General features: G+C 50.7%; 1 protein-coding gene across 5 annotated transcripts in view; it reads right to left on the bottom strand.

The window, feature by feature from the left end:
* The window catches only part of Nrg2 (neuregulin 2), a 177,186-nt gene that overhangs the window by 16,513 nt on the left and 136,268 nt on the right, over window positions 1-24,405 (bottom strand). For 4 of the 5 annotated variants that reach the window (XM_028762777.1, XM_028762776.1, XM_028762779.1 and 1 more), the window contains exons 2-4: window positions 17,774-17,945; window positions 12,414-12,532; window positions 4,528-4,648 (exon numbers count right to left, since the gene is read on the bottom strand). In XM_028762777.1, coding sequence (XP_028618610.1) covers window positions 4,528-4,648; window positions 12,414-12,532; window positions 17,774-17,945 — 412 coding nt within the window. The remainder of the gene's footprint in view (window positions 1-4,527; window positions 4,649-12,413; window positions 12,533-17,773; window positions 17,946-24,405) is intronic. The other variant, XM_028762780.1, reaches the window with a different exon arrangement.

Here is a 24,405-nt window from a genome sequence, read left to right as displayed (position 1 = left end):
CTTAGGAGGTGAGAATTCTCTGCCTTAGCCTTCTACTGTACATAGCAAGAGGCCCTGACCTTATAGTTAGGCATTAGCCATTGGCTATGATAATCACAAAACCCTCTGGCCTCTAATATAGAGGAGTAGGGAACAGTAGTGGCTTGTGGAGTTCTTGCTGAAGTTCCCTTGGTCCTGTGGTATCTCTCTGGGTTGGGGAAGGAGGGAGCTGGACACTTTGAGGGGTGGAGCATGGGTGCACATACATTTTGAGGTCTAGCTGGGAAGTACAGCTGTTGAGGGTGGGCAACAGCAATGCATGCTCACCCTATTGAATAGTGTGGCTTAGAGGATGAGCTCCGCATCCGTCTCTCTGATCCCTGACCCTTGTCCCTAGTCACGTTAGCCCAGGAAGATAGAGGAAATGGCCAAGGCTTCCCCACTGACTCCAGCCAGCCTCAGCTCTTCCTCCTCTGCTCCTGGGCCCTGATGTGGAGGACTAGAAGTGGGTCAAGTGATTCTTTTTCAAACAGAAGGAAATACAGGATAAAGACCCAGAAGTTGAAATGACTCTTGGATTCTACAAAGTAAAAGGAAAGGAACGGGCTTGACTGTGTCCATTGCCACTAGCTGGGCTCTTAGAGTCAGAGAACCATGTATGCATGTGTGTGTGTGTGTGTGTGTGTGTGTGTGTGTGTATGTGTGTGTGTATGTATGTGTGTGTGTGTATGCATGTGTGTGTGTGTATGTGTGTATATGTATGTGTGTGTGTGTGTGCACACGCGTGCGCGTGAGAGAGAACAGTCAAGTTGAGGGGCAAAAAGGGATAAAGAAACTTATTTGACATCAGGGCTGCTGTCCCATAAGTCTGGAAGAGCAGTGACAACTGTAAATAGACCCCTGTGTCCCTGTCCCACACTCAGCCTGAACTAGTCTGCCTGCCTGCTCAGGGATACTGACTTGCACAGTTGCAGGTGGTCCTGACTGGTGCACAACACAAATGTGCTATGGTATTTATGCAGTGTTCTGGTGTTAGCCTTGCACCTGTCTGAGAGAGGGGCACTCCTTCGCAATAGATAAAGAAAAGGCCTTGGGGGGGTAGGGGTGTCAGGGTGGGGAAGGACTGAGAGCCAGTGCTATCCTTTTGGGGCTCCTGGATACTCCTAATCCTCTCTGCAGTCCTGTGTGTGGAGACTCCGGCTTCCTCAGAGAAGGTTCTAGGTGTAAGCAGGGCCTTTGGCCTTTCTGCCATGGAGCCAGACCAGTGTAGAAGGAGCCAGATGTCTCCTTTTATCAACATGGAAGGAGTCTGCATTGGGTGTGGGTGGCTGGTGGCTGTGGCTCCCACTCAAACAGGATGACTCTCAGAAGTCTGGGGGTATAGGGGATGGATCGGAAGGGGCAGCAGGCTGCAGCCTTCCTAGACCTTCCTATAGGCGTCACCTCTGATTCTGAGAAGGTCTGAACCTGGGGCTGGAGAAGAGCAGGGTGAGAGAAGGGCAGAGAAGAGAGCCCACGGGCTACATCTGGGGTGGCAGAGAGGTCAGGACCTCTGCTGTCCCTGTTCCCCACCCACCTCCCGGGCCTCAGTTTCTCCTTTTGGTAGCCTGGGGATAATGCCATGTGTGCTGCCCTCACCTGGAGAAGGAAGGATGAAGAATGAGGCTGTGGCCCAGGCACTGGAGGGAGCCAGGGTCTCGGAGCTCACAGGGCAGGTGGAGATGTAGTGAGGATGAGCAGGCAGATGGGGTGGGATGGGGTGGGGGAAGCTGGGGATGAAGGAGATGAGCGGGTGGGAGAGGGCGGCATGCCACTGGTATATGCACAGGGCTGGAAAGAGTCTTGTTCTGTCATCATCCCCTGAACCAGTCCCCAAGAGTCACGCACCAACCGTGCTCAACAAACACACGGAGAGAAGAGGAGAAAACGGCAAGAGGAGGCCCAGACAGGAGACAGTCACCTTGATTTGGACCCCCATTTTCAAGTCCCCTTAAGTTTTCTTTAAAAAAAACAAAAAACAAAAACAAAATTCAGTATCAGTGACGCTTTCTTTTGGCACTGACTTCCAGAAAAACAAGAGGGTCACGGAGTGTGCCTGCCTGCTTTCCAACACTCCCTGGGGGGCTCTGAACCAATACACAGCAACAAGTGTAAGAAAACCAGGAGGGAAAACTGAGTTTTATAGAAACTGGAATGAAACTGACCAGTGTAGTTTCATTATCCAAGCTAAGCGGAAATGCAAAAAAATCAAAATAAAAAGAAACAAACAGCACAAATGGTAGACGTGAGTCCCGTTCCTAAGTCCTTTCCTTTTCACTCCATTCAGGTGTCGTCAGGAACCCGAGAGGCCTGCCCCACCTCCCACCCCGTTTCCCACCCTCAGAATGGCCTCTGGGCTCTGCCCGGCCCCCTCCCCCCTGCCCTTCTCCAGCACAGCTCCAAGGACTGCTGTCCCAGCCGGGATGTCCCTCTCCCTTGCATGTGACAAAGGGGTTCAGGGAAGCAGGTTAGGGAGCCTTGACTGGGGATGTCCCGGGGGGCAAAGATGGGGAAATGGTGGCTCTGGGTACCAATTTCACATTTGAAACCGAGTTGCCCTGGGTGGGGGGAGGAAACAGGGCACCCTCCCTGTTCACAAGGGCTCAGGCCCCTCTCCCTGCTCCTTTCAAATGTAGCAGGGTGCATCTCCCTGACTCCTAGGGGCACAGTCATGCTGGCAGGTTCCCCTGGGAGCCATTGTCTTAACCTTCTCTTTCTTACACTGCATTCCATATTGGAGCCTGGGTTCTGGGGACCTGCTTTGTCCTTGTACCTGTCATGGGGAGCAGAGTCTTCCTGCCTGTAACCAGGACTGACTTCAGTGATAATGGTGGATTCTTTGGGGGCAGGGGGAGAGGTTCAGGGGTCCAAGGGACTGGGGAGGAGGAGAGGCCTGGTGTGGCAGAGGGGAAGGAGAGTCAGGGCTAGAACGTCTCTTTGAGGTGCACTGGGATCTCTATTCCAAAGAGCTCAGAGCAGTTGCAAGGCTGTGGTGTTTCCCAGGGCCTGAGCTGCTATTGTGGCTGTGTCTTAGAAGCCGAGGCCAGGCCTTGAGTCTCTCTGGAGTACCTGTTGTTACTCTTGGAACTTCCCTCAGGGGTTCAGGAAGGAGGAGTGGGGAAGGGGGTGACATCAGGTGAAGGGTGGGACCATGGAGGGAGCCATCAAGGAGGCCTGCTGGGGCCTGAGCCACAGTTCTGCCTGGCAGTGCCACCAAGCTCTCTTGTGGGTGAGTAGGAGGACACACTGACGCTGGGACCCTATCGGCTTGTGCAGGATTGTTTAAAAGCCCCAGTCTCCTCTGCAGGTTCACATGACTAGAAAGGCCAAGCCAGTGATAGGCGTGCAAGATCTGACCTGGGGGTGAGGGGCAGAGGCAGGAAAGGCTGAGGTTCTTCTACCAGGAGTTGGTCAAAACCCTCTTTCTGAACTAGCAACACTTTGTTGCCTTTGTCCAGATATCTGGGGCCCTTGGCACGGGTTACTTTGAGAAATCCTAGTTAACTAGACACCCTTCCTATTCCTCCTTAAGGTCTGGCCAGAGTTGGGCTCCTCAAGTTTGTGTCAACCTCCTCAGTCACATGCAGGAGGATTGCCCAGCAGACCTGCTGGGACTGAAAAAGCCCTTTCTGGTGTCCTCCTTCACACCGTCCTGAGTGCTGCAGTGTGGGCAGTTGAGTTCTGAGCTCCTTGGAGTTCCTGTTGGGGCCACTCTCCCTCCTCCACTGGGCCTTTCCCATAGTGGTATCTTTGCTGGAGTCCCCTCCTTCCATAGAGAGGGGCTGGGGTTAAAATGGCACAAGCAATCTTCAGGGCAGGACTGGCCACTTCTGGTCACAGGGCAGGAAGAACCACCAGATCTAAGGCCAGCACTGGGCTCTGGGTCCCGTTTTCTAAGTTCTTTCCTCAGTTTCTAAACCCCTATTTTCCCTCTAGACAACAAGAATTGGACCATCAGGTGCTGAGGGCTCTGGAGCCTCTGTCCTGTGCTTCCAGGCTTATCACTACTGGAGAAGAGTCAGCCAGGACATGTTCACTAAGGACCAATTTGGAGAGTTGCTTAGAGATGGGGAAGAAAGACAAAAGGAAGGGATAGAGACAGAGAGAGACAGAGATAGAGACAGAGAGAAAGGGTGGGAGAGAGAGAGAAGGTGAGAGAGAGAGAGAGAGAGAGAGAGACAGAGACAGAGACAGAGAGAGACAGAGAGAAACGCCCAGTGCCTTAGACTGGTATCTCCACCTCCCTGCAGTGTTGGTCAGAGGTGGGCATCAGGAGACAGGGTGATAGGGGCCTAGCAAACCGGGTCCTATAGGAGTCCACATACCCTTTAGAGCTTACGTATCTTTAGAGTCCAGGAAAAGACTAGAAAGTTGGCAAAGCACCCTGTCTGTGCCCCATGGGGATCACTTCCAAGGAGCTTGAAGCTCACTTTTCTAGAGCCCTCCACTTCTGCCCCAGAATCTCTTCCCCTGCTCTTGGCTCCACGCCCACCCCCACCGGTCACTTACTTGCAGGAGAGCTGGTTGATGCCCTCGATGTAGTAGCACACACCTCCATTCACACAGTAGGACTTGGCTGTCTCATTGCACTTCCGGGCGTGACCCGACCAGGATGACAGAGTGGTGCTCACTGGAGGTATGAGAGACAGGTACTAGTGACCCACTGACATCACCTCTGGGCCCAGGGATCACTTCCTTTGTGTGCTTTCATGTTCCTATCTCCAAACTTGAAGGTCACTAGAATCTGCAGGAATGCCTGGGTTGGAAAGGGCTAACAGGTATCTCTTGGTGGGCAGCAAGGCAAATGGCAAGCCACAACAGACCCTTTGCCCAGTATGGTCCTGCATTCGTACTCTTGAGAAACCTACAAAAGCCAGGGGAGTTTCCACTGTCTCGGAGGGATGGAAGAGACCAGAAAGAGCTTCCTCTACTGGAGGAAGGCCTGACTTCTGTTCCACTTCTGTCTCCCTCCTAGGGGGGCTCCACTATAGGACTAGATGTTGATGTGGGGAATGGCTCAGGGGGAGACCCCTGCATCCTTCTTTACTGCTCAGGTTCTTACGGTGAACCAGGGGAATTGGTGAAAATGACACCTTTAGGATACTGTCATTTTCTGAGCTCTGGGGAAGTGTGTGTTGGGGTGGGGTCTTGGCTTCCACCCTCTTCCCTCTTATTTCCAGGGCTGGTATGTTATGAAGGCTGCTATGTCCTGTCTCTAGAATTGTTCTGGGTCTCTTTCATGTCCCCACACCAAACAGCTCTCTCCTCGTTAGCTGTTGGTGGTGCAAAGAGCCTTCAGACCTTGGCCAGCCTAAGCTATAAATTATAACGTTCAGGAGAAGATTTAGCTAGGAGAAGGATGGGGGTGGGGTGTGGGGTGTAGGGGATGGGGAGCAGAGAACAGCTGGGATGTGAAAACCGGGTGGGAGAAAGGCTGGTTGCTAACCCAGGCTGCACATCTGATTGATCAGGTTTGCCTGAAACAGTGAGACTAGAGTGCTCTGTTCCCTTAGCAGGGGACAGTGTCCAGAAAGCTAGCTTTAAATGCAAAAGCCTCTTTTGTAAGGCAATGACCCACACTGGCTTTCCAAGATGTTTTGTCAAGAAAGAGTCCCTCTTTCCTATTCCTGCTCTGGGACTTTGAGGGTCTCTCACTCCTGCCCAGCGGTGGTCCTCTGATTGAGGTGTCCCACTCCACCTTGGCTACCCTTATCTCCCCTGGGGTGGCAGCCTCCACTGCTCCCATCGGCAGTAGGGAGGAGGCAAGAGGAGGAGGATGGAGCAGGCAGGCACTTGGCACCCTCAATGTTTAGACATGTAGGGAGACAGATGGAGCGTGGAGGACTGGAGAGTACACACAGCACTGCCTCTGTATATGTCTGAGGAGCTCCCAGATAAAGCTCAGCAGGCCAGCTCCCACCCTCCTCTCAGCCCCATGCCTGTTGCAGAGTTGGCATCTCAGGCCCCACCCCTGCTGAGGTCTCCTCTAGGGCTCCACCACAAACCCAGCTGGGACCCACATGCTGGCCAGGCAAAGGAAGCTTTTACTGGTGTTTGCTCCAATTCTGGGTCATAGAGACCTAGGAAACTAAGGAAGGGACAGAGAAGAGACAGGACTGCGGTGACCATGCCTGCAAGTTATAAAGTCCAACACTGGGCAGATCCTGGAGTCTAGGGCTTAGAGGTTGTCTTGCCCTTTGGTTACACCTCGTAGGAGGGTTGAAGAAAGACAATGGCGGAGTGCCTGTCTAGAGCTGCAGTTGTGTATTCCTGCCAGATACCCTGTCCCTTGTGAAACAACATGTCAGCACCAAGGCTCGATGTGAGCAGATGAATGTGGACCACAGCCTGGGGCTTCCCAGGGGCCTTGACTAAACCTAAGGAATCTTGGCCTGGACCTACCAGGCCCAGCAAGGCTCCTCTGCAGCAATGGTGGCAGAGACCTCCTGCTGTCCCGTCTTCATTGGTATTCTGCTAGGTTGACTAAGCAGTGTTCAGCAGTGAGGATGCTGGGGTGTCAGGGACCACAGAAGAGAGATGGAGGCCACCTAGTTGTGGTACACTGAGTCTGGGTTGCCAATACTATAGCATGTGGTGATGCCAGCGTTCCAGAAAGGCAAAAGAGAGCACAGTGGGGGAGGTAATTATCGATGTCAGAGAAGAGTGGCCACAGGCTTCCCACTGCTTCTGACAGAGTAAGGTCTTCCCAAGCTACTTTAACACAGCTGTACTGGTGGTGAAGCCACAGCACAGGGAGGTGTGTGCCCCACAGAAGGTGTCAGGCCATGGTGTCCTTACACTGGTCTGGCCCTCACACGTTCTTATTCCCTTGTGAACACATCTATACTTTGCCGCTGTTCTCTCATACTTGGAGAAGCAAAGGTGGGAGAATCCTGCTCTCTGGACCTCTCCACCAGGATGGCTGGCAGCTACCACAAAGCCAGTATGTCCAAACTGGCCTCCCAGTTATCTGTCTCAACCTCTTCTCTAGTCTTCCCTATGTGTGTGAGCCCCAAGGTCCTAGAGAGCATCTTTCATGTCTTCTTTATTCTTTACTGCTATATACATACCTCCAGGGACTGTCACTTCCATCACCTCCTGCTGCCCTCCCTGGTCCAATTCACTGCCACATCTTACTAGGGTAACCTTACTTACTGGTCCTGACTCACACTTGCTTTCACTCTGGTCTTTTTGCTCGAAAGCTGCCACGGTGGTCTTTAAAATATGTAAATTGTGTCAACCCTTCCCATGATCACAGCCCTTCAGTGGTGTCCCTTTGTAGTCAAAATAAAGCCCCCAGCCCTTTATCAGGTCTAATCTGGGTCTCATTACCTTTTTGTTATTTTTTATCCTGTTCTCAATGTATTTGACTACACTCATTTCAGGTGTAGTCAGGTGCCCTGCTGGCCAGGACCTTTGAAATATCAGTGCCTCAGTACAGCCTCTCTGGGCTTCTCAATATGGCTAGCTACAACCCCCACATTCTTTCTGCTCACGGCACAAGCTTACGCTAGTAGTATTTATTCTAAGCTGATTAAGGAACCAAGTGTGCTATCGCTAGCTCCCACCAGAACCCAAGCTCCCTGGGGCATGGCCACATCTGCTGTATTTCACTGAACCCCACCATCTAGACAAATGCTTGATATACAATAGGTGCTTAGCATTTGTTGACAGAGCGAATGAGCAAGCGCATATCCGATTCTTGGGAAATGGCATTCTGCTGCTTCCCTGAGCACAGTCTAGTGTCCTTAGCCTGGCCATGGATATCTTTTCTGTAAGACACTGTCTCCTCAAAGCCACAATGAAATACTACTTCACACCTACTAAGAGGGCTAGAATGGTGGAGAGGGAAAAGAGGAGTGCGGAGAGGATGTGGAGGCACAGAACCCCGGGGCACCGTGGGTGGGAATGTACGGTGGTCTGGCTGCTTAGGCGTCTAGTCAAGGAGTTCTGTAAAATAAAAAATTAAAATTCTCAGAGTTACCATATACTCAAGAAATTCCACTCTTGGGTGTATCCTCAAGACTGAAAAATGTGTGTGCTTACAAACACCTGAACATGAATGTCCGCGGAAGCATTATTCATCGGCCCGCTGTGTAAATGATCCAAATGAGTCAACAATTCAAACCCGCTGAATGGGTGAATAAAATACAGTACATTCACACACCGGAATATCATTTTACCATAAAAGGAATGCACTCATACATGCTACAACATGGATGGGCCTTAAGGTACGTGAAGGCTACTTATTATACGGTTATAATTACATAAAATGTCTACTATAAGTTAATCTGCAGGGGCAGAGAGCGAGAGTCGTGCTTGTGGCATTGGAGGGAGGAACTCTTGGTGTGATGACGAAAATGTCCTAGAATTAGTGGGGGTGGGGATGGTTACATAAGTCGGTGACTATATTGAAAACTACTGAATCATACTTTAAAAGGGCAAATTTTATGGTATGAAAATTATATCTAAAAATTAATTAAAACCATGCCCAGAAGGGGAAAACTCTGGGAGTAGTTGCCATGAGTGTCTTGGTGCAAGCTGTCCCAGGCCTTCAGAGGAAGATGAAATGGGACACAGGCCGACAGTGAACACCGAGTGCCTCCCTGCTGTCCCAGCTGCAGCTGACTTCCTCTTTTGAGCATGGGCAAACTTCTTCCTCTCTTTAAGGTCCATTGCTTTGAGCTATCCAGCACTCACCTTGCTGTGCAAATGGCTCCCTTCCAGGTGTCCATCCCCCCACCCCTACTTTGTTTGTTGGGAGAGGCACATATTTTCAGACCCAGGGCTTTACCTTCCTGTCATCTGAGGTCCTATGCTGGTTAACTGTGGTGGTGCCTCTCTGATCTTAGAGCAGGGCCATGCTGAATACAACTGGTGTAAGGGTATGTGCTCGTGTGTATGCATAGATGTGTTCCACCAGCTATCCCCTGACCAGTGGCCTCTACCACATGCCCACAGTCCTGTAACACCTCATGTCAAACCTGCCTGCCCTGTGCTCTGTATCCTGGGACAGTCCCAAGTTCCCTTTCACTTGGGATGGGCTTCTGGCTTCAGTAATGTGGAAGAGGATTGCACCATGCAGACTGTTTGTTACAAGCTCTGCCTATGTCTGCACATTCTTTTCCCCTGTCAGCCCTAGAAGCTCCTGTGAGACCTAGAACTGTCACTTCTGGAGGGCCTGCTCTGATCTGGGAAGGACTAAGGCTCCACCCTAATGGAGAGGTAGGTAGCCATCCAAGAGTAGGACGATGCCCTTTGATGCCCCATCCCTGTGGCCCTGCTACCCCCAGGGCTGGGCGGGCCATGCCAACCCACCTTGGGATGAGTCACTGGGGGCAGGCAGAGCTGCCCGCTCACTGCCTGCCCTCCACCCCCTCCTCAGGGCGTGGTTGCTGCAGGTCTGCTGCATTTCACTGGTAAACAAGAAATCTATGCATCTCTGCCTGAGAAAATGGTCATGACCATTTCTCTACATCAAGAGTAGCCTGGCCTGCCAAGGACTGGACAGGACAGCAGAAAAGATGTGCATGGTGTGTGTGAGGATGCCTGCGTGTGTGTTGGTGAGGTGCAGATGGGCAGCCTTGGCAGCAAATCACAATCCCAGGAGTTTAGGAGACAGTTAAGACCGCATAGCTCAGCCTACGAGGGGAAAGCTGTGGGGCACAGAGCTGGAATCTCTGCAAATCTCCAAGCTCTTTCTATGTCCTGGGCCTCTGCTCTCATGCCAGGCTGCAGCCACTAGACACACTGAAGTCTAGGGGCAGCTGGGATTCCAGCTCTGCATGAGACCCCTATGCTCAGTCCAAAGGTGCACTGTCTGCTTCCCAAGCCTGTCAAAATATGGCATGCTGAAGACTGAGAGGGGTGTTTTCAGGTTGGGCTGAGGCTTACTAGTGAGTAAGAGCCTCAAGACCCTGGCCCTGTGCATCAGAGTGGGCACAGCTGTGACGTTCTATGCAAGAACATTTCCCTGTTCTGTTGCCTCACATAATAGTGAGATGGTGGTCCTACAGGGCCATTTCTCAGGGTGCTCTGCCTCTTTACAGTCTTGCACACAGATAAGCCTGGTAAAGATGGTGCCACACCCACCACAGTAACCAGGCCAAGTGTGCATGTGACCACAACAGGATGAGTAAGAAGACACTCTCGTGCCTGCCTCAGGAGAACATAGGGATGGGGGCTGGCTGAGTTAGAACTCTCTGAGGCAGGTGCCTTTTCTTTCTGCTCCATTCCCTCAGTATGAGAGGTAGAAAGCAAGGAACCAACCTACTTCCAGTTCTTAAACTCTGTTCCATCTGGAGCTAGATGACCTTTGGACTTCCTAGTTTCAGGAGCCAATAAAGGAACTCTCTAAGGTCAGCTTAGGATGGATACTTGTCAATTCTAATCCAGAGTGCCTTCATTAACAAAATGGGAAATCCAGAGTCTAAGGTGGATCAGAGGCTGCCTGCTCACTAGGACAGAGATGGCAGATGCTAAGCCCAGGTACTCCTCCCACTTTGGAATAGCTCGTGGGTGGTCCCATCTAAGTACCCACCTCTGTCACCTTTCTCTAGCCAGGAAATAGGGGAGGCCACAAAGGCCTTGGGATAGCCCTTTCTTTTTTTAAACTAAAAAAAAAAAAAAATCATATTGAAAGCTGGGTATATCAGCATATGCCTTTAATCTCAACACTTGGGGAGGCAGAGGCAAGTGGATCTCTGCAAGTTCAAGGCCAGCCTGGTCTGCACAGTGAGTTTCCAGACAGTCAGGGCTAAGTAGAGAGAGACCCTTTCTTAAAAAACAAACAAGCAAACAAACACACAGAGTGAAATTCAGGCCTTGCGCATGCTAGGCAAGAACTCTACTACTGAACTCCATTCCTAACTGTAGGTTGTAATTTCTTTAATAGAACATTTAGCAGCTACCTATTGTGAGGCAGGCATTGTGCTAGGCCCCTGAGGCCAGGGTAGTAAACAGGTCCATGGAGTGCCACGACCAAGTTCACTAACGACTTCCGCACTGTAGAGCTCTATCAGCAACAAGCTGTTTGTGCAAAACATGTGACCTTTCTGGGCCTCTCCTAAAGAAGAGTCCACGCGAGAAAACAGAATCTGGCTCAGTAAAGAGTAGATGTGATCAGAAATCACGGGATGAGGCTCCTCCTGCACTGGGTGGCCAGAGCACTGAGCAAATCCAGCAACAGTGTGGGGCTTAAGGCATTCAAGAGATGCCACCAGACCATGATGGGTCAAGAGATAGCCTGGACTTGGGTTTGGATCCAGAGTGACACTGTACTGAGCTGAGGGTTAAAGGTCAAGGCTGCCTGTGGTTTGAAAGGATATGGGTGGGGTGGGGTCCGAAAGCGGAGAGGGGTCAGATGGGAAAGGAGCAACTGCTTGTGCTGAGGATCCATGGGAAGGGCTTGGCTTCCAAAAGTCACTAAAAAGGCCAAGTCTGAGCCATGGCTGCCCTTGAGGTAGGGATGGGACGGAAGGAACAGGTATGAGAAAGATCTAGACTTAGACTTCTGTGACACAGTGGGCATGAGAGCCCAAGAAGCCTGAGGCTGGGGAATGAGACAGCTCTCATCAGCCTAGGGCAGACAGGATCTGGGCTGACTAGGCATCTAGGTAATGCTGCAGGTTTCTCTTTAGATCGGCACTCGAGGCTGGTCAATGTATCTAGGGGGCAACATATACAGGGTCAGGTCCTATGTCAGGGACAAGACTTGAACAGCAAACCTTACTTGGTAGGCTCAGTCTGTGGGCACCTAGCTCAGGCAGGGAGGAAAAGTGGCTTTCTAGGCCCCAAACCAGGGACAACCCAGCAGAAAGGTGTTCTCTATTCTGATACTGCATCAGACATTGTGAGCTAGTAAGACAGACAATTCTGAGGCCCTCCTTTGTGAGTCTTAAAAGGGGGAGTAGGGTCTGTGAGACAGGTTTGTTATTCCCTAAATGGAGGCTGCCCACAGGCCCCAGGCACTCAAGCCTCCCACCCTTAGGCCTGGCTCAGGTGTCGAACAATGCAGCTGGCAACTAGCAGGCAGCTCACACCCACCCCAGGCCTGTCTCTCCCCCAGCCTCGCTCCTGACAGCCCGGCCTCTCATAATTGCCTTCTAAAAATATCCTTCCCCCAATCCCTACCTCTTGATTTCAAAATATTTAGTTTTCAGGGTATTTAAAATGAGAGCTGGCGGCTCTTCCAGGCCCAGATAACAAAACTAAACATTTATGCTTTGACTGCATTTCTCTGATTCAGCTGAGATCTTGGGTTTGATATGCAGCAACGGGAGGGAGGGGAGGTTGAGTGCAAGATAGATCATGTGCTCGTCTCCTGAGGGCCGAGGGGCAGCTGATCCGCTATGCCAAGTCCCCCAGGACCCTTCTCTTTCTTGGGGGACACCTACCGCTGTTGACATGGAGCCGGCCCCTCACAGTGTCCTTCCCGAGGATGTTCTCAGCCTCACAGACGTACTCCCCAGCGTCCTCCACCTTTACTTTGTTGAACTGTAGCCGTGAGTTCTTTCTGATTTGGGAGAGGAAAGAGGGAGAGAGGTGTGAGCTGGGGCTGCCAGAGCTTATCAGCATCAGTCACAGAGTGGTCACTGTAAAGAACCACCAATGTAGGCTGGGTGAGAAGATGGTCCCTCAGGCCAGTCTTTTCTGGAGTGCAGCTGGTACGATGGATGACCCCTGGATCTGGGCGGAGATTTGAACTGTCAAGGCAACACAGACAGGGTGCATACAGCCACAGCACGCATGTTCTAACTCTGACTCCACACAACTATGGCTGGGTTTCTTTGTATCATTTTTCTTGGGGAAGAGTGCCAAGCCCCTTAGGAAGCCCCATGGCCATGTCTCTCATTATCGACTGCCTCTGCCGTCCATACAAGTGGCAGATTGTCACTGTTCAGAGTTATGGTTTGAATGTGTCTCCTAAAGTCCACTGGTCCCCACCTCCCCACTACAATGGTGCTAGCAGGTCATGAGGACACACAGCATTGAAAACGCCCTGAGACCCTTGATCTTGGAGTTACCAGTCTCTACAATTGGCCAAATACATCCCCACTGTTTATAAGTGAGCCCGTCTGGGTACCCCACTAGAGCAGCAGCATGAGCTCCAACTGCAGGTACCTGGGAGAGCGCCTGTCTGATGGCTTCAGTGTGCCAGGGGACCAGTCCAAACCTGTGGCTCTCTCCTACCATCCACTCAACCCTGCCATTGAGGGGCCCTCTGTAGCCTCTCAAGAGACTTTTGTTTAGTTCCTTCCACAAATGTATACCAAGTACCTCCCGTGTGCTGGAGATCATGTACTTCAGGGCACGGGGCCTCAGGGCTAGTCTGGGTGTTCCCTTCTTACGTATGGGGAAACTAAGTCTTAGAGGGCTCTACAAGGTCCTGTTCACAGCTCCCAACCCTTCCTGCATCTGATGTTTTCTGGGACCCAGAAAGTGCTCTGGATAAAGTCAGGGACTCCCAGTAAAGGTCACAGTGTCTTTACATGCTGTGATCTCCTCTACTTTTTAGGGACAGATGAAAAAACCAGATTCCTTGCATATGCACAGTTGGGTGGAGTAATGGTAGGTATGGTCAAGCTGACATTGCTCTGCCTGTGCTCCAAGGATGCAAAGGAGAGCCAGGACACTGCTGGAATAAGGACTGGGATGGGGGACAGGGGGTAGGGGACAGGAAGGGAATGGGAGGAGAGATGAGCAGAAGGCTCCCCGTCTTAGCTTCGCCCCTGCCTTTGGAAGTTGGCCTCTTCCCAAACATCTCCCTCCCACATAATATCTCCCTCCCACATTCCCATGACGGACCTTGCTGTGTTGTTGATGGTCCCACCAATGTGGTGAGAGTGGCCTGCCTGTATATCCCCCCTTCCTGGGCAGGTCTTTCTCCTTGGACTTGTGCCTGCCCACAGCTCTCCTCTATCAACTAGTTTCCTTCATTAAGCAGAGCCCTGGAGGCCCCTCTGCCTACGTGAGCATCTGCTCATCGCAGCCTAATTAGATGCTACAGATTCCCACTTCCCTAGGCCAGAGTTTCCCTCACTTTCTTGTACACTCGATAGGCAGGGAAGGGGGCGTGTCCACAGAGGGCAAAAGAGTTCATGCTTAGGAAGCCCAGAGCCAGCCAGCTCCTCATGGTCACCCACAGCTGTGATGTCATTTGTAGCAGGACAAGGTAGAGAATCTAAGGAGCAGCAATGAGACTTGGAGGAAGGTCTCCCACCCAAGGGTGCATAAGACCAGGATCAAGGGGGGCGGCGGGTCTTGGCAAAGGACCCCTTTTGGCATAAGAAAGAAGTGATAACAATTCTCAGCTGTGGCAGGTATAGGCATCTTGGTTCACTGGGGTCTCAGAGGTCTCAGGAAAGTGGGACCCAGAGCTACACCTGAGGCTGGACCTGAGGGTCTCTCAGGCCCCAATGTTGCTGGGACTCTGCACTCTGCTTGTCCTTAGATCCATCTGGAGTCCCTGGCTTCAGGGTTCTCTCCTTGTCTTCCTGGCAGGCAAGCAGGATGTACACTCCTGCTGCTTCATCAGTGTGCTGACCCAGGTCTGCCCCGTAAGGGTGCTGTCCCACCCTCCCTAGCCGGTTCTCTGCTGGCAGGGACAGGATCCGGGCAGTCCCACACTTTCCTCAGTGCCTGGCTCCCCTGCCTGCCTGAGGGGCCTGTCCCAGCCTGCCCCTCATAAATAAGGGAACATGTGGTTCTGCAAGGGAGGGCTTGTGCCCTGGGCTTGGGGGGCAAGTTTTCTCCTGGCTCAGGAAGGCTTGGGTGACACTGCAATTTGCTGGGCACAGAGACAGACAGTCAGCCCCTGTTGGGAAGGCGGTCTCTGCCAGCAGACAGAGATGCCAAGGCTAAACGTAGCCTGGGCAGGCAGAGCATGGGGAACTTGTGGAGGAAAGACAGAGAGAGGCTCCTTGCTCTGTGCTCTGGCTCCTGGCAGGTGAGGTGTGTGCAGTGGGAGACTGGGGAGTACGGAGAGGTGGTGGCTCTCCTGAAGTCACGTTGAGAGGACCTTAGTCACAGATAATCAGAAGTTCCTTATCATGGCCTATTCCTTCACAGCTAACAATTTACTGCTGGGAGCCCAGGGGACAGGACAGGTGGGACAAAGGACATTTCAGAAGGCAGCATATGAGGAAGGCTGTCATAGCATACTTTAGATCTAAGGATCTACCACCTAGGGAAAGACCTGACTAGGCCTTGTCTCTGGATTAGGTTGCCCATGTGTCAGATGAATCTGAGGCTTAACCAGAAAGTAAGTTTAGAAGTTTGGAATATCCATAGTGTCCCCTGCTCATCCTCTTGAAGGATGACCTCAAACCCAAGAGAGGAGGGCCAGCCCTGGGAGTCTTGTCAGCTCCACAGTGAAAACTGATCTCTGCTTCCAGGCCAGCAGGGGCACATGAGAAGGAGGGCCCAGCTGGCAACACTGCATAGAATCTGGGTGAAACTGCCACCAAGGTGGAAGCCTGGGGTCTCAGAGATGTAAAGCCCTAGGAGGGTGGCATCACCCACTGCTGGGGAGGGAGAGAGCAGGGAAGCCTAAGGGGTAGCCCAGCACCACTGGGATCTCTGAGAGAGATCTACCTCACAGAAGAGCCAGTGGAGAACCACAGGGACAGGTAAAAGCTGTCACTGTACCAAGTGCTGCTGGGCTTGGGACCCCAGAGGTCATGGGGTGGAGGGGCTGAGGTAGTGCTGAACTGGCTGCCTTGGGAAGACAGTGTGGACTGAGGATGAAAGGTGTGGATGAAGGCTGAGGTGATGAAAGAAACAACAGAGGAAGCAGAGAGCACACAGCAGCCTGGGAAAGCGTTCTGGAAGAGGGACGGACAGGATGAAGTTTGCTGGGAGGAAAAGGGAAAGAGGCTAAAGTTACCAAAGGCAGGAACTGGAGGTGCCTCAGCAGTGTGTGTGTGTGTGTGTGTGGTATGTGTGTGGTGTGTGTGTGTGTGTGGTGTGTGTGGTATGTGTGTGTATGTGGTATGTGTGTGTGGTGTGTGTGTGTAGTGTGTGTGTGGTGTATATGTGTGGTAAGTGTGTATGTGTGTGGTAAGTGTGTATGTGTGTGGTATGTGGTATGTGTGTGGTGTGTGTATGTGTGTGGTGTGTGTGTGGTGTGTGTGTGTATGTGTGGTGTGAGGGTATGAATGTGTGAATATCGTAAGGAATGAGGCAGTATGGTGCAAGGTCTGATGGGATGGGAAGATGGGTACTATGTTTGGGAACAGAAGACAAGGGCCAGTACTTTTCCTGGAGTTCAGACCCAGGGAAATAATGGAGAACTGTCTACACTTTTTCTAAGCTGGTACCAAGACTATAGCAGGTGGTGGGAAGGAGTTGGGGGTATGGGGCTGGGTCGTTAGACTGAGTTTCTTGTTAATATTATAGACAAAGGATGTATACCTCAAATCTCCCTACCTCTCCAATTACCATAACTCCCTCAGGAACCAGCCTTCTTAGCCCCACAGGCCTGCCATCTGAAGCTTTCCCTCATGGCTTTTTGTGGGGCCCACTTTCTTTGGTTCAAGTCTTGGAAGGAAAGTGAAGCAGGAAGTCCTGACCCTCACTTTTCTCCGTGGGCTGCAGGCCGCCAAGGTGAGGTCAGGTGCGCTGAGCCTGGATAGTCATCTAAGACTTTCTATTGCAGGGTAGGCTGATGATCTCAAAAAACAAAAAAACAAAAAAAAAACCCTTTGTTTTTATTTTGTGGAGGGTTAGAAGAAAAATGGCATCTCCAAAGAGGGGGTTGCAGGCTACTTTGGGGGTGAGGGCAGAAAAGGTTGAGGAGCTGCTAAGTAGAATATCTACTTAGACACCAGAGCCCACAGAGAGGTTGGGTAGAAGTGTGTTTAATGGCAGACAGAGAAGAGATGCCTTTGACTCCTGGCTGTCCTGGCACCTCCTGCCCCTTGCTGGTTGGATGGGTATCTTCCCCATCCCTGGGGCTTCAGGGAATGTGTATGCCATGCTCCTGAGATATTTTTTCAGGACTAAAGTCACTCTTCATGCAGTAGGGAAGTATCAGCAGCCGACCCCCAAAGTCAGTCAATGTTTTCTTCTTCTTACTTACTAAACTCTCATGCAAATGGCAGCTTGACAAATCAGGAGACCAAGCCTTTGTCTTATGTGACTTCCCAAAGACTTTCTGGAGACAGGGTCTTTCACTTCAAATTGCCAGGTCTGAGGTCTCTCAGATGCGATTCTAGATGCTAGGGGGTGGTTTTTTGTTTTTGTTTTTGTTTTTGACAAGCAGAATTTCTGTGCTAAAAACAGCTTGGAGTCAAATGGCCTCCAGCCTTCAAACACATAAATAGCTTCATTCATTTTTTTTTTTTTTTGAGACAGGGTCGCATGCAGCCCAAACTGGCTTCAACTTGCTATGTCGCCGAGGATGACCTTCAGCTTCTGATCTACCTGACTCCACCTCCCAAGTGCTGAGATCAAAGGCGTGTGGCACCACAGCTGGTTTTATGTGGTGCTGGGTTTGAACCCAAGGCTTTGTGTATGCTAAGCAAGCACTTTATCTACTGAGGTACATCCAGCCCTGGGAATTGCTTAACTCCATGGTCTGCAATCTCAGGGCAGGCCTGGCACAAGGGACTCAGCAGTCAGGGGAGCACTGGGGTGTGGCAAGGAAGGGATGCACGGAGGGAGGCCTGGCTGGTTCTGTGGCTGAGGATACTGGTTTGGTCCTCCCTTCTAGGACTGGCAGCTGGGGAGATGGAGGGAAGGCGGTACGACTCACCTGCCATTGCCATACTTGATGCGAATATCACGACTCCGGTTGAGCTCCTTGCCATCCTTGAACCAGCGATAGGAGGGCTGGGGGTTCCCCGCTGCTGCCTCGCACTTCAGTGACTGCTTCTCACCCACCTCGCCTGTCTGGCTCTTCATCTTCTTCAGCTTGGGCCGGGTGGCTGTGGGATACAAGGCAGGTAAGTGAGTGTCGGGGAGGTGGGAACAGTGCCAGGCACCAGCAGTAAGAGCCTCCAGATCGAGGCTGGAGCTGGGGATACCAGAAGCCGCCTCTCCTGGCATTTTTCTTTAGTCCAACTCAGCCCACATTTAGAGTCTGCAGAGGAACAAGGTCCTGCTACTTCTGGACACTCCTCTGGCCTTGGGATGGTACCAAGAGCTTCTCATTCGCCTGTAAAACCTTCACAACAACTTCCATGACTTCACCACAGTGTTTAAACCCATTTATAGACAGGGAAACTGAGGCTTAGAAGAGTGAAGTCACTTCCCTGAGGGTCAGTAATGGACCTGAGGTTCAAATGCAGATCGTGACCTCAGGTCTTCATGATCTAACTCCTGTCTTCCCTCCCCTTCGCCTCCCTTCCCCCACCAGGCTTATGCCGGGCCCAGAAAACATAGGAAGACAAGATGGTAGACTCAGCTATCACTCCCAGACAGGTCAGCCTGGCAAGGGCACTGTAACCTGACATTGTTACTGCAACATGGCACATGGCATTAAGGGTGGTAGAGCCCAGAGGGGCAGTCGTAGTCTTAACCCTGGACCAGGGCTCAAGCAGCTAAGAGCCAGAGGATGGGATTTGGAGGAAAGTGAAGAGGTGAGCCAGGCTGAGAGAGGAGTGTGAGCCAGGGCAGTGGACTGTCAAAGGGTGATGCTGGGCAGATACCCTGGTGGGCACAGGCTAAGCTTCAAGTTTTTCCTGTTTTCGGAAACCCCAGGCTGTTCCCACACATCCTAAACTCCCATATGCCACCTCCTTGTGCCACTCACTGTCACCTTAAAACACACACACACACACACACACACACACACACACACACCCCACAGGGGGAAAAAGTTCTTAGTCCCCAGGCTCCCTCCTGGGTCACATAATAATTTGCCTTGGGATGGCCCTTCCTAGAACATGCAGCTTTCCATGCACACGCTCGTGTGACTCCTGAGCTCTTTGTTGCACTCCAGTGTGGGTGGAGTTGACTCAGAGGTTCAGAAACTTAACTGAGATCACACAGCCAGGCAGCCACACAGCTGAGGCCAAAGCCTGGGTGCTTCGATTTTTGGCATGCAGGGCAGGTGACAGGCTGGTGAGCTTTTGGAGCCCTGTCTTTCCATGAGGTAGCAGAGCCTAGGTTTGAGTCTTCCCATTAGTAGAAGGGACGGTCTAGCAGGGTCAGGGCTGTGTGGAAACCTGCTGGCCCTATCTATATCCCCAACCACCGGGCCTTTCTTCTTCTGTCAGAGCCCCACAGTGGAGTAGAGGTAGCTCTGGAAGAAGGCAGGAGAAGAGGCTTGTTAGAGGCAGAGTTTCTTTCCTAACTTATCCCCAGGCCTCCTCATAAGTAGGAGAGAATGGGATGGGAGCTAGCACAGAGACCAAAGGAAAGTACCAGAAAGCTTTCTTTGAAAATGCTTTATTGGGCTAGGTGCAAGCACAGACACCTGTGGAAGTCACTTGGTTCAGTTTAGAACAGGACAAAACAATGAGTAAACACAAGCAAACACAACCGTTCACTATTTCAATAGTTGGAAATCAGACAGACAGACACACACATACTCACCCCCAAACACACACATTCTTGTTCTTGCATACACACACACACACACACACACACACACACACACACACACACACACATACTCTTTAACAAAATGGGATCAGTGCCAGGAACATGATCCTTTCATTTAAAGAAACAATGTAACCTTTCACCTTGGTGTTCAGTACCACCACCTAACCTCAAAACCTAACTTGCAAATGTCTTGAGAGATGAAGACAGGTCAATGCTCAAGAAAAGGGTTCCACAATGAAGCTGGTTTGGGGACCATATGGATGGGTGCGGTCCTTCCTTCATTCACCCTAGTCTGACTGCATATGGGCTTTCAAACATGTTTTTTGTGCATATGGGCTTTCAAACCCGTTTTTCAGAATCCTTTATTCTGGGAAATAAAGTTCTATATCATAACCTACAGGTGTATATGTGTAAAATATGTATAACTTACAGATACATATTTTAATTTATAATGTAGTCACATGATTCAAATGTAAGAAAAGTATATATTTTATAAAACAAACCTCTCTCTAGCTTCTCAGAATAGCCAATGGGTAACTAATTTTATCAGTTTCTTTGCTATCCTTTTAGAGATCTTTTATGCATACAAAAAAGTTTCCCTGGCAGGCACACACATACTTTTCTACAGAATTGCTTTTCACACTTGCATAATATTCCTGTGTGGGCGTATCATAATTTATGTAACTTCTTGCTGTTAGGAGTCACTTAGCATGCCCTCCCCACGCTCCCATTACAAATCAGCCCCTGAGGGCCATCTCCGTGGCTTGGTTCCTGCACACATCCAGGGGACTCAAGACTGTCTGACTTCTAGTCTAAGGCTGGCCACTTAGCTTTGTGTCCTGAGGCCATTGACCTCATTCTTATCTGCTTCAGTGTTTCTCATCTGTAAACTACATGCCTTCGAGAAGCCTGTGAGGGTCATGTGATACCACACATGCAGAGCGTGGCATGGAGCAGGCACTGACTAAATGTCATTATCACTACTCACAACTATTTCCTAAAGCAATCTTCCTAAAAGTGAGATTGCTGCGTCAAAGGCTACGCAACCCTCCTCAGCAATGACTCCCATGAAAGTCATTTTGTTCTGCCAAATTGACCCGCCTGGAAAGGCTACACCAATCCACACTCCTCCTCTGAAAGACAGGGCCTGTTTTTTTTCCACACCCTCACCATCCTGTGGCATTATCTCGCCTTTAATCTCTATCAATTAGCTAGGCAACAGATACAGTCTCTTTGTTGTTGTGATTTGCATTTATTTGACGGCTGCTGAGGCTGAACAGCTCTTCTAAGTGTATCAGCCCATTGTGTTTCTTTGGAATTGCTCGGTCATGTCTGCAGCCTGTTTGTCAACTGAGTGCTCATCTTATGGATTTGCAGGAGTGCTCCAAAAATATTAAGGCCATAAACCTTCCATTACAATGTTTCCCCTCAGTTATTTGCTTCTTACATTTTAAGATACATGGCTGGCAGGCCTGCCCAGCATTCTTCTTCCCCTCATGCCCCGTACTCTTTCATATGCTCCAGAGTATATGAGGTACCATACCTCATAGTTCTGAACTCTGGAAGCCAACGGGAACCACTTGGGCAGGGGTCTAGGTACACCTGGGACATTGAGAAAGAGGGCCAGGAAAGGCATCCAGTTGTGAGGGTTCCCTGGCTCTTTTGTATCTTTCACACGTGCTGGAGTGTGTCAATCTGTGCACATCCCAGTGCTGGCCACATCCACAGCACATCTGCACACCTGGCTTCATTATAAGGTTAACAGATGTCATCTATCCTTGGTATGGTGCTGACCTCCAGCTAGTCTAAGAGACTTGCCATCTTGTGATTGGGACACAGCTCTTTGTGGATTCTAATGGAGTGTGTCAACTTCCCTGCAGTTCTGACATCAGGGAAATCTTGTCCCCTGGCACCATAGGCCACTTTGCTCCCAGCCTGACTCCAGCCAGGGGTGGGAGTGACATGGTGGCAGGAAGCCATGATGACTCTGCCACCTTGTTTCTTGACTTGAGTCCCAGCCAGAGGAGGTACAGTGAGTCAGGGGGGCATGGCTTCATGTGTGGGCGACAGGCTTAGAGTGAGCCAGACAGAGGCAGCTAGCAGGCAGGACCAGAGGGTCCAAGGAACTGAGCTCCAAAGCCTTCATTAAAACAGGGCTATTATCTCAGATCCCAAAGGTCCCTCTCCATCCCGTGGAAACTCATGTGCCTTACTAGCTGCTTCTTGAACAACCCCACCTACCTCGCTCACTCCACATTCATTCATTCATTCACTCACTCGCTCACTCACTCGCTCAATTCATTTCCAGTGAATGAATGATTCAAGCTGCTACATGCCTGACCCCTGTTCATTCACTGGGGAGTAAGCTGGACCGTCTGAACTTGGGGAGCCCAACTTCTGTCAGCGACCAATAGGAAGCATGAGGTAGTGACAGCAAGCTTGTGAATTCACCTGCCTTAACAGCCTATGAAGCTGAAGAGGACAGGCCCAGGTGACAGGGCTATAAAGTCAGGATGGGAAGCTTGGGTTGGGCTTGCATTTTTTTTGTTTTTGTTTTTGTTTTAACTTCTTCGGTGTAAGCCAGACAACTCTGAGTGACATATTTGAGCTAGGTCATGCTTGCATTGGGCAGCACTGGTCTAAAGTGCATCATGAGAATAACAGCACGTTTGAACCATGCCATGCTCTCGAAAGTTTTCTCTTCTAGCTTTTCAAAGTTCCTCACAAGAATCTCCTGAAAGGGGAGGCTGGGCATATTCACTAGTCTTAGCTTTCTGCATCCGGAAAGTTCCTTGGTGGATTTATTACAGCAGCTCGAATTGTAGGAAAGAAGAGTGCATACCAGATGGCCCTTGGAACAGTGCTGGGGGCACCCCTGCAGCCGCTGCACTCGTGGGCCCAAAAACTATGGCAAGGGCTAAGGCCCTCCTCCTGATAACCCTGGATTTGTTCCGACAGTGTCAGAGGAAAGCATGAGAGACTGGAGAACTGGGAATGACTGACAGTGGTGTTTGTGTTTTAAGCTCTTCCTTCATTTGAGCAGAGACTGCTTCTCCCTTTGTGGATTCCAGACATCAGATCCAGTACTCTGGGCTCTCTTTGAACAAGGCTCAGAGGTTGTTCACGCAGTAGACCTCAGGCACCAAGAGACACAGCCCTCAAAGGGTTTCAGACATGACTGAGCTAACTCCAGCCCCCAGCTATAGCACTCACCCCTTCTGAGCTCTATTTTATGCCATGCTAGTGTGTGGGCACGGAGACCATCACATTGGGTCCCAAGAGTATCTTGAAGTCAGAGCTGAACCAAGCAGAGGACTAAGTCCCCAGGATGGAGGGGGTTCTGTTAAGATAAGAGCCGAAGCTATCCCATGGGCTAGCATTCACCTCTGTCCGCTCCTGTTGTCTACTGAGCATCTGTTACATGCCAGGTCTCTGGCTTTGGTCTCAAACAGAAAAGACTTAACTCTACGTGGAATGACCAATCCCCCTGAGTTTAGCATGTCCCCTCTGTCACTCTTCTGTTACATAAGAAATAGATTTTTCTGTAGAAAAATTACACAATATAAATAAGAAAAAAGGAAAACACATTAAAATCAATTCAATTATCTTCAGAGAGAAAACCCACTGTTCACATTTTCAAGTATCGCCTCCAAACCATTTTCCTCTAAAACGCCTGAGATCCCTTGTCAGTCAAGACATTGGAAAACATGTCTTTCCAATCAAGCAATATATCCATAAATCATTTTAATGGATGCCTAATATCCCATTGTTCGGATGAATGTGTCAGGTCATCTCCAGTGTTCTTCTGATATTAACAACAGTGGAGTAAGGGTAGACTTTATCAGGTCAGCTTTTATCAGGCCAAATGGAGGAAGAACAGCACCCTGAGGGATGAGTATATCTCTTCTCAAAGAAAGGAGACTTGCAAAAGTTCAGTGCTCAGGAGTTGGGACAAATGACAGACACTGGATAGAAGGAATTGTGTGTAGAAGCATAGAAGGTAATGTTCAAGTCTTCCCCCAACTTAACCCTACCAGTTGACATCAGTGGCGAGTAGATGGTTTAGGAAGGCCCTTGATTATTGAGCAGTACTCCCCTCTGATTCTTCTGGGCTGAAGTCCCACACTCCTAGGGTTGGAGTTGCTCAAGAGTCCCTCCCACCATCAGGGTCAGGGCACCCTGAAGGGTTCAGGAAGGTGTGGAGAGATAGCCTTTGGAAGCCTTCTAAGGTCAAGAGGAAGGTCTCTCAAGGTCTACAGCAGAAGCTTTCCCTGTCTAATATATTCTAAAAATCATCAGGACACATCTCATGTGGTATAAGTTGGGCCATGAGGTATCTGGTGGCTTCTGCTTCCTACCACCTAGTGCCAACCAAAGCATCTGGCCTGTGTCTTTGTGACAGGCTATCCCCAGAGAGCACCTCATTAAAGATAGCAACCCAGAACAACAGCCTGCTCCTTCCCCACATCCCAGCCTGGAGGCCAGGAGGTGCTGCTGCCAGCTGCTTGACCTCATTCCTCTCTGCAGTGGGCGGTGGGTGTGGAGCGCAGAGATCTGAGAGTGAGACAGACAGGCCGTGGCCAGGAAACCCAGTTGGGGAGACCTGGCCCCACCTCCCTCCTTCCAGAACCAAGGGCAGGGACACTGGACTCTTAAAAGGGTTAATGGCCCTCCCCTTATGACTAAGGCTCAGCACTCCCCTTTGCAGCTAACACCTGGAGACAGTGCGGCCAGCCTGCCTGGCATCAAAGTCTCCTTCTGCCCTGCCGCTGACGGGCTGCGGGCCGGCCCCCTCCCCACCCCTCTCCCACCTACAAAGTGACTGCAACCTATTCGAGG

The sequence above is a fragment of the Grammomys surdaster genome, unplaced genomic scaffold (assembly GCF_004785775.1).
Source record: "Grammomys surdaster isolate TR1022 unplaced genomic scaffold, NIH_TR_1.0 135, whole genome shotgun sequence".
NCBI lineage: Eukaryota > Metazoa > Chordata > Mammalia > Rodentia > Muridae > Grammomys > Grammomys surdaster.
The sequence above is the reverse complement of the archived record's forward strand: the minus strand, read 5'-3'. Positions and strand labels throughout refer to the sequence as shown.